Here is a 10,987-nt window from a genome sequence, read left to right as displayed (position 1 = left end):
AATGATGGGCAGGCAAATTTCGAAGACACCTGGAAAGATTTACATGAACTGATGCTACATGAAGTGAGCAGAACCAGGAGAACATATACACAGTAATAGTAACACTGCAATGATCAGCTATGATGAACTGAGACAATTCCCAAAAGACTCATGATGGAAAATGCTATCTGCATTCAGAGAAAGAACTGACAGATTTTGAATACAGAAACATATTATTTTCACTATTTTGAATGTTTTTTTTCCTTTTATCCTCTTTCTTTTTTCACAATATGACTAATATGGAAAAATGTTTTATATTGTTACACATGTATAACCTATATCAGATTATCTTGGAGAGGAGAGAATGGGAAAAATTGGAATTCAAAATCTTTCAAAAAATGAATGTTGAAAAGTATCTTTACATGTAATTGAAAAAAAATAAAGTATTGTAGTAAAAGAACCCTGGGAGATAGGTGCTAAAATCATTCCCATTTTAGAGATGAGTAACACTATGGTTAGAGACTTGCCTAGGGTCACACAGGTAATAAAAGTGAACTCTTGAACTCAGATCTTCCTGATTCAATGTCCAACTCTCCATCAACAGTGCCACCTAGTTTCAATGGATGTACAAATGGCTACCTAGCTTATAACACTTTAAAATATGAGTTAATAATAATAATAATAATCAGATAAATATTTTAATGTTTACAACAATAATAATATTATTGGGTCTGTTCAATAACTAAAAAGCAAATCATTTTATCTACTTGTGTAATACTTCCCCAAACAAGGCATGAAAGTATAATAGTTTCATTTCTCACTGAGATTTAATAAGCATATTAGAACAATCAATTCTAATAATAACTCAGATTTATATAGAACTTTAGGATTGACAAAACACTTTACATACAATATTCTACTTGAACAACAAACTGTTGAGGTACATTCTACTTTAAAACTGCTTTAGAGATCAGTAAACTAGCAGTTTTAAGGTTTATTTCTAATCTGATTACACTGTATACTATAATGAAGACATAACATTTAGAGATGTAAAGAAAATCAGAGCTCGCTGAATCCAATCCTTCATTTTGACAGATGAAGAAATGACACGCAGAAGTTTAGTTACTTCCCTAAGGTTATTGAGGTCATAGATATCACTGATAAGTTACCCTCTCTTTCCAATACTCTTTTCATCATACATACATCAAGCTGATTTTAAGAAAACTCATATTTTAATTAATGGTATTTTGATGTTCTTTTCTCTCTCCCTCAAAGCTATCTTAGTTTTCCAAGTTCATTTACATATCCCATGGCTCTCCTATTACTAGGATGTTACATGTAACTCCAACATATACCTATCACACAATATAACTAAATTTCTTCCTTCCTTCTTTTGTCTTTAAGTGAGATCCACTTCTCAGGCTGAGGTAGCTATAAATCGAGACAGAATCAGGGTACAAAATTTATATAAAATACTAATTAGAATTAGATGTAATTCTATGAAACATTTGTTAGATCGAGAATGAAGGAATCAAAACTAATTTACAGAGACTTCTCTTCTAGACTTTCTGCGTACTTTGTGGGTATGCTGAAAAGCTTTTAGCAACAAAGTTTAGAGGAGAACCATGCAAGCTTAACTACTCCCTCCTGACTTTGGCCTCTTACACAAAAGAGATCTCTTTGGTTTCCCTCTGCTAGTTACCTGATGGTTGTTAGTGCTGTACTCTATCTAAAATGAATAAATCAAAAAGACCGATTCATTTCCAAGGAATACATTTAAGGTCTTGCCCATACCCAACACATCAAAAGAATCTCTTCTTTTGGCAATAACACTATGGCTTACCGCAATGGAAGTAACTCAGGTCACTTATTTAAAATCTTAAACTGATATTTTAGCTGCCTGTAGTCACAAACCTGCCAGCCTTGTAATTTACACTGTTGAAGCACAAGCTGACATTTCTCCTCAGCTGACAGTTTCTTCTTCTCTCCTGGCAATGTATCAGCCAAAGCCTTATACCTGTTAAAAAAAAATCAGGGAAGAGACTGATTAATACAAAAAGAAACCAAATACTAATGGCTGAATTTGGAGGAAAAATAACTCTATGTAATTGGTTAATAATTTAGATTTATTAGTTCTCTGGGTTTTTGTTTATTTCTTTGCTCTTTTCCTGTCAATATACCCCAAAAGATTTCAATTAAGAGGGGCAGCTAGGTGGCACAGTGGATAAAGCACCGGTCCTGGAGTCAGGAGTACCTGGGTTCAAATCCGGTCTCAGACACTTAATAGTTACCTAGCTGTGTGGCCTTGGGCAAGCCACTTAACCTCATTTGCCTTGCAAAAAACCTAAAAAAATATTTCAATTAAGAAAAAGGAATTACCTCTGGACTAAGAGGACCTGAGTCCAAATCTCATCTTTGGTATTAATTGCCTTTTTAAACCTTGGCCAAGTCACATAACATCTCAGTTTTCTGATTTGCAAAATGTTAGGATTGGAAAAGATGCTTTCTGAGTTTACCTCTATCTATTAAGTTATGATGCTAAAATAGTAGACAAATCTGAAGATCTCTTACTCTCTTTTTAATTTGTAAAATTAAGACATTAAATTTTTTTGAAACTTCATTGGATCTGTAGAGTTGTTTAGATAATCATTATGAAGTAATGATTATTTGAAAGTCATTTAACATGAAGTAAAGGTTTTGGCAAACTTTTCCCCTTACTTTTTTTTAAATTATTAGTCATATTAATATAATTGAAGATTTAAATAAAAACAGATGCCTAGTAGCTCCATTAAAGAAAGGACTTTTTAATCCTCCTTCACATTAAATCTTTATCTTCAGTACCCATTGTGAAGGGATATGGTCAAACATTTTTTTTAATTAGGTTTTTTTTTGCAAGGCAAATGGGGTTAAGTGGCTTGCCCAAGGCCACACAGCTAGGTAACTATTAAGTGTCTGAGACCGGATTTGAACCCAGGTACTCCTGAATCCAGGACCGGTGCTTTATCCACTGTGCCACCTAGCCGCCCTATGGTCAAACATTTTGCTTAGTGTTTTCCTATTCCTTGTCAATAAAAAATTGAAGAAGTCTTCTTCCCACCTCACATTATATACTTCACTCCCTCTAAATTTGTAATTTTTAGAATAATTTTGCCATGTCCCTCATATTCTACTTTTCCAGATGAAATTGATAAGTTCAAAATTCCCTTCAATAGAGAAAAACTGACTTTCAAAGGTTTCCACCAGCCAATTGATATCACTTTGCTCAGCTTTTCCTCTTCCATCTCACCATCCTTTTTGGTATTTCATCTGGCATGTGAGCAAATAATGCATTAAAAAAAAGCATCTGCATTAACTTTCTCTCTGCTACTACATTATACTATTTATCAATATCATGTTATGCTGCATTGTAAGCCAGAATGAAATTCTGCCAAAACTTAAGGGGAAGTACATATCATTATCACATAAGATTTCTGCTCTCTTTTTGCAGAATGGCTGATAGTTTTCTCTAATGTGAGTTGTAGTTAATTGGGTGTCTCCTAAAATGAGGCCTTTCAATTCACTTAGGGGAATTAGACAAGGAGAAGGAAAAAAAAACTACACATCCTTATTAACCACATTTACTCAGACTCTAGAATTGTTATTATTGCGGAAACCAATTGACAATCATATAAGACTGATATATGGCTCTTCATTTTGCAAGTATCATCCATAAGAGATTCATTGAATGGGGGGTAGAGGAGTTGGGTGGGCAGTATTGCAAAGGCTGCAGGTACAGTAAATAATGCATAAAGGAGAAAACCATGCTATTCAGCTCTTTAGGTGAGCATGTTTTCTTATTTTCTTTCTTAACTCTTTAAGTATCTAACAACCAAAAACAAAAACAAAACAATTTTCTTTTCTCTGGGATAAAAGCCTCTGTCATTTAGTCAGCAAAATAAACACATCAATCCCAGCATGATCCCCTCTTTTTATATAGACTTTACTCAAATGTCAAGCTCTGGGTATGTGCTTATAAAAATAGAAAAGGGTAAGCAATACATAGTGAAGCTGATATGCCAGAGGCAAGGGAAAGAAAAAATTCCAACTCATCAACTTAATCATACTAAATGGGCTAAAATGATCTAGGGATGACTAGAGTACCTAGTGTTCTTTTATGGAAAAAAAAAAACTTTCCCTAACTGTCCTGAATCAGAGTCCTACCTCCTACTCACTTTGGATATAATCACTTTTTTGTTTGGCACAGGGGAAAGAAGAGATTTCTCAGAATCAGGTAGGGAGCAGCTATTGAGCAATGGTTAGGGTATGTAGGTTTCCTGAGAATTTTTCAAGCCCTCAAAAGGTACTAGCAACAATGTGTCACAGTATGAAACAATATATGAATAATTTAATACTTTTAAAATACACACAGTGGAAAGGAAAATATGTTGAAAAAGAGACCTAAGATTGATTAGCAACTCTGATAATCATTTTCTAACTGAGTGGAAATGGGCAAGTCATTCAGTGATCATATTCCATCCTTCCTGTTATCTATTTAGAACTAGTCAGTGAGATTATCTTTTTTTTTAGGTTTTTGTAAGGCAAATGGGGTTAAGTGGTTTGCCCAAGGCCACACAGTTAGGTAATTACTAAGTGTCTGAGACCGGATTTGAACCCAGGTACTCCTGACTCCAAGGCTGGTGCTTTATCCACTATGCTACCTAGCCGCCCCCAGTGAGATTATCTTATAGATAGATTCTTCCTTTCAGAACAGCAACTTTTGGATCCAAAGACCCTTAACTCTTTCCCCAGGTGCTAATTAGATTTAAGATTTTCTCCAAAATGAAGCTATCTGGATTGAAGGGTGATCAATCACTATCCCCCTTCCCTGAATCTACCCTAGAACCTAGCTAGTAAGGGCATCTTGTAATTAGTCTTGCCACAACACATAAGTACACCACTCAGACCTTTCCCTACCCTGTTTCTCCTCTCAAAGAATAACAATAAAATGATCCACTGCTGTTGAAGAAACTATTGGTAAAAGTTGCAGAAGTTAAGGCTTAATGTCTGTCAGAAAAAAATTCAAAACAATTAGTATTGAACAAAATTGGAGTGAATTGCCTCCAAAAGTAGTGGGACTTATTCTTAGGGGGTCTTTCAATAGAGACTGGATTAACAATTGTTAGTTAAATTAAAGTGGAAATTCCTTTGGGTATTAATAGGAATACATTGCCATTGAGGTCTCTTTTCTACTCTCAAATTCTGTAATAATCTCAGAAAAAAAATTAACTCTACTTTCTTGGACAAATAATTTTTGCCAAAGGAGAACAATGTTAAGACAAAAAGTTGCCATTCCAAAACTATCTAATTTACATTTGTTGAAGTTAGAATCAGGAATGAAATCTAAACAAGAATGAATCTAGTTTCATTCTAAAATATAATGTCAATTTTATGAAAAAAAACACTAATGAACTTTCACTAATTGATCACAATGTTAATTCAACAGATGGTGTTGAAATCTTCCTCCCAAGACTTCATTTCCATATTTTTGAATTGTTCTTTTGATACTTAAAGATAATCTCTTTCTAATTATTTATTTTCTATTAGAAATAAAAATGAAAATCATAAGAAATAAAGAGTATTTATTTAGTCTGGCTCAAAGATTTAGAAATTGGCAATCTTATTAGCACAAAAGAACTTGTTCACATTATCAGCCACTTTTAGTTCTCATGAAATATACTTTCATCCTATGAGAAATAGCATGGATATGGAACTATTGAAGGCTTGGAATCAAGTCTTGCCATTGATGTAGCCTGTTCTTCACTTTCTTTAAGCTAATGAAATCACATTTCAGTCCTTATTGATAATTACTAGTTGTGTGACCTTGGATAAGTCACTTAAACCTGATTGCTTCACATCCAGGGCCCCCTCTAGGCATTCTGATCCATATCTGGCCAGTAGACCCAGATGGCTCCAGAGGTAAAAGTGAGGCCAGTGACTTAACACACCAACCCCTTATTCAAATCTTATTCACTTGCCTGGCATGTCATAACCTCCCTGATGTCATGATTTTTGAGAATGAAGGACAAACATTATCATCATCTTCATCATCATCATCATATTTTCATCTCTTTAGAGTTGAGCTAAATGCTACACTAAATGCTACTTTACTAATGACCTTACCATGAGGTAAGGAGATAAAAGGAACAGAGATGTGATGTGAATTCTGATCTATAGGCAAGCAAACTGAGATTTGGGTGTTTTATGTGACATTCTACTAAAGACTTTGGATATTTTTGTTTAAAGACTCAAAGTAAATCACTCTCTTGGGATCACTTTCTTGAACCTGAACTTCAAAAGAGCTATCTGAGATCAGAAGAGCAAATCACAAATAGTCATTCACTCAGTATCTTAAGATATGAGGTCTCAAAAACAAAACAAAAAAAAAACCAGACAATATGCGTTGTTAAAAGGGCCTATTGATTTTTCATAAGAGTCTTCAAGTTCACACATACTTATGGACAAAAATCACCAGAAGTACCCTTTACATCTCTGTTTACAAAGGATTATACTAATTGTGGGAAAGAAAATAGAAATATTAGAAAAAGATGGATGGAAAGACACTAACACAATCACCAACTTCTTCCAGAAGTTTAAAAACTGAATACCCATTTAAAGTCACTTCCATCAACAAAAATAGAACTTAAATGATTAACTCAAAACAAAATTTTAGAGCTGGAAGAAAACTTTAGTGAAAGTTGCTTATGTAGTAACTAGGAACAGAATGAAAGACTCAACTGCTTTTACAAAATCTAGGTAAACATTACATTAATCTACTAGTCTTATAACTATGTCAAAAGGAAAAAGAATTTAGTGATGTTGATAAAATCATTCTGGTCTTTATCATCATTCCTTCTTCTTCTTCTAGATGTTTCACCATTCTTTGAACAATATATTCTAGATTTCTGCTTGGAATCAAAGAAAAGTTCACTGACCTACTGTTTGAAAACATTTTTTTTCTCTGCAAAGGGAATCAAACTGATAAGCTTATTAGGACAATAAACTTTCTTTGATATTTTGATTAAATCTTGGGATCACAGTATTGGAAATAATAAAATAACATCTAAAAGATACTTCAGAGGTCATTCCCTTAATTTTATATTTCAGGGAATTGAGGTACAAAGAGTTTAAATGACTTCCCTAAATCACAAACAATATATGCCTGAGGTAGAATTTGAACCCAAACTTTGCTTATTCCAAGTCCAACACCCTATCACACCATATTTCCTAAACTGACTTGTAACTAATTGTTGTTCAATGAGCTAATTAATTAACATGCTAAGACTGATTTCAGATGAAGTATAGACACACTGTTAAAGGTCAGCATACCAAACAGGATCCATAAGAAACAACATATATTCAATACAATTACTACTATTTACAAAGGAGTTGAATAACTAACATGTTCTATGAGATTGCATATGATGCTAAATAGGTCAATGAGAGCAATGTCTTGGCAGAAAGGAATAGAATCCTGACTAACTCTGACAAATGAAAGAAATTAGTTTTCAATGCCACATAATTTTATGACCAAGAATCTTAGCTCCATGGATGATTTGAAAAAATAAGTTTTGACTCTTTCTTTGCAGAGTTGACCCTTACTGGCTATCGAATATTGCAAATAATGTTAGGCTTGGGTGATGTATTTGGTCAGTTTTGCTACATTGATTTTACCTCTCATTTTCTTTTATTTATTTTGGTTATTGTTTTAAGGGAGTGCCTTGCAAGGTGAGAGAGGGCAAAGAAATACATTCTGAAATAAAGATGTTGTAAAACCAAAAAAATGGCAAGAAGAAAAGAAATAAACCACATGTTAATTATCAGAAATATAGTAATTCATGAAGCCTTATATATCAATATGCTTTATTATGCAATTAATACATGAAATTGCATTATGAATTGGATAATTATTTAACCTCTGTGTTTATGTTGCTTATGTTCATTTTCAGAAAGATAAGACAAATCTGGGCATAGCCAAATGAACAACAAAATGATGATTAAAGAATGAACATTAGAATGTAGAAGTGATGGTATATGAATGCGATGTAATATTTTTGTGCTATAAGAAATGAGAAAATGGAAGACTTGAAAGGGACATAGAAAGACTCATATGAACTTATATTGAGTGAAAAAAAGCAAAATGAAAAGTTTATATTATAACTTCAAAATTAAAAAAAAAACAAATTTGAAGACATTAACAAATAAAAAATAAAACGAACCAAATGAGAACAATTTCCAAGGCCCTGCAATATAAATAATTTTCAAAGAGGTTAAGAACTATAATTAATGAAATAAACATCCATGATTCCAAACAATTGATGATAAAACATACCACTCACATCCTGATGGAGAGATGATAGATTTAGTATGTGGAATGAGACACACACATATGTAGTCAATGAAGGAATTTGTTCTACTTAACTGTTCATTATGCTACAAGGAATTTGTTATTCTTTTCTTTTTCCTTCCCCTTCTCCCCACAATAGGCAAAGGTAAAGAGAAGGAAGAATAAAAGGTTTCTGTAAATTATTTTTTTTTAATAGTCAGGTTTTTGGTATGTGTGGGTTTTGTGATGTTTGCCCTTCATTGTCAAAGAAGACCATTCCATCAAGGAGGTGATAACACGACAAACATATGAATTGGATTTGAGTGAGGGGGTGCTGTGCTATGTCATCAACGTCACTTTCTCCTCCAGAGCCATCTGGATCCAGTGGCCAGGCATGAATCAGTATGACTGGAGATGACCCTGGATTTGAGGCAATCAGCATTAAGTGACTTGTCCAAGGTCACACAGTTAATATCAAGTACCTGAGGCAGGATTCAAACTCCTGTCCTCCTGACTCCAAGGCCTGTGCTCTATCCACTGCACCACCTAGCTGCCCATGTGGAGATTTGCTACAAATATGGAATGTTGTAGGCATTTTTTAGATTAGGTCCCTATGTTTTGATTAATTAATTTCCTGTTACAAATAACTCTCAGGGTATGGGGGTAATATGTAATTGGCAATCTATTAAAAAATTAATAAAACTTTTTAAAAAAAGAGCAAAAAAGGAGAGATGAAAAGGAGTTATTTTCTCAATGACAAGAAGTTATTCTTTCCACTTATTAGAATATTGACATTTTATTATTACGTAGCCACTTAGAAGGACCACAGAAGAGAAAATGGTCTCACCTAGCAGTCTATCTCCCTGAGCTCATGGCATCAATAGACATTCAGGTCAAATATAATGTCTCATAAGAAATTACTTCCAAAATAACTTGGTGGTAGAAATCTTCATGAAGAATATAAAATCATCTTATAAAGTTATTTCTTTCTAAAGGAGAGTCCTGAATACAAATACTTTACCCATCATTATCAAAGAAAAAATCCCATTGTTAAAGGCTCTCCCATTACCAGCCCCTGATTACTTAACTAAACTTTTTGTCTCTTTGAGAACCATGCATTCTAAAGCATTATTTCTTTGTGTGAATAATTATTATGTTTGTTGATTTTTATGTTTTAATTGCTGTCTCTTCATTTTTGTGCCATCCCTTTACTTTTCTATAGGACACCTCTGATTTTAAGCTTGTTCAAGACAGGGATATAGATATTTCTATTTTCGTTCCCCACTACTTTCTTTTGAAACTTCCCTCTGGGCAAAGTATGGTTGTGTGTATTCAATAAATGTAGCTGCCTGCCTAAGTTCAATTAGAGATTCGTTTTATTAGCTTCATAGTACTGTTCCGTTTCCTCTTCATATCATGTTCTCACGGTAAACATGGTGCAGGTGCAGGTGGGTGATTTTCTAACTATTCAGGGCTAATTTCCAGCATTCTGAAGGCTGAGTGGTATGCTGAGCATAACAGCTGCCTAGCAACGAGGCTGACATGCATCATGAAAACAGAGAGAAGTATGAAGGAAAAGGAAAGCAACTGGGCTTGAGAGGGGAATAAAACCTACTTAAAGTGGGTGGAGGGGTGAGGAGTGAAGCAGAGAGACTGAAAAAGAAAGGGATTTTTTTCTTTTTTAGAAAAGACAAAACAAAACCAAAAACCAAGTGCTATGGCCAGGAAGAGTCTATAGGTTTGAGAATCATTTGGGTCATAGAAATTTTATTTCATCCTTAAAGGGTTCGCATTTTCTCCCTTCTACTTTTTTTTTTTAACAGCACTCAAGAATCCTGAGTAGGTGCCTATTTTCAATATAGAATCATATCCACAGATATAGGCAACCTTCAAAATAAGTCTAAACAGAAAGAAGAGACAGATTATAGATGTTTAAGCTTAATCTTTATTTTACTAGCTATATTTAGTAATTAGATTTATTTATCCAAGAGTGCTATTAGTCACTGAGTTCATATGCAGTATATATGTCTATAGTGGTCTGCTGCAATGCTAGATAGGAAAAAAATACTACTCTTGCATAAATGTAATGATAGCTTTAATTTAGGTAGTGCTTTAAACTTTGCTTTATATTATCACACTTGACCCTCACAACAACCTTTATACGTGCTATTATTTTGGTTTTACGAATGAGAAAACTAAATCTCAGAGAAGTTAAGTGATTGGTACAAGGTCATTGCTGGAATTTGAATCCAAGCCTTCCTTCTGGCTGTAGCACTAGAAGTTTAATCCTGACTCTGATACTAATTATATCATCCTGGGTAAGTCACTTATTAGTCTCAGTTGTTTCTTCACCTATAAAAAAAGAGCATAAGAAAAGATGATCTTAAAGGACCTCCCCAGTTAAAAAATCTGTGATACTATAATTATCTCATATTGAAGAAGAGTAGTGTAATCAGAGGACTATGTAATAACAAGACCATTATAGAATGACTAATATTAATGTTATATTTCTTTCTCATCCACATAGAAATACTATGGTCTTTTTTTCCTGGACTCAAAAAAACACTTATCAAACAATTTTTGTAAATATAAATCAATCCATAATCACGTGCTAGACACTGTGCTAAGCAAGCTAATTAAAATGAA

At 33.7% G+C, this 10,987-nt stretch overlaps 1 protein-coding gene across 1 annotated transcript in view; it reads right to left on the bottom strand.

Moving 5' to 3' along the window:
* The window catches only part of MYO16 (myosin XVI), an 851,952-nt gene that overhangs the window by 195,371 nt on the left and 645,594 nt on the right, over positions 1-10,987 (bottom strand). Inside the window, exon 28 of the mRNA XM_074192022.1 lies at positions 1,894-1,996. Within this exon, the coding sequence (XP_074048123.1) occupies positions 1,894-1,996 (103 nt within the window). The remainder of the gene's footprint in view (positions 1-1,893; positions 1,997-10,987) is intronic.

The sequence above is a fragment of the Macrotis lagotis genome, chromosome 6 (genome assembly GCF_037893015.1).
Source record: "Macrotis lagotis isolate mMagLag1 chromosome 6, bilby.v1.9.chrom.fasta, whole genome shotgun sequence".
NCBI classification, from domain to species: domain Eukaryota; kingdom Metazoa; phylum Chordata; class Mammalia; order Peramelemorphia; family Peramelidae; genus Macrotis; species Macrotis lagotis.
Note: the sequence above shows the minus strand (reverse complement) of the source record. Positions and strands in the feature narration are given on the sequence as shown.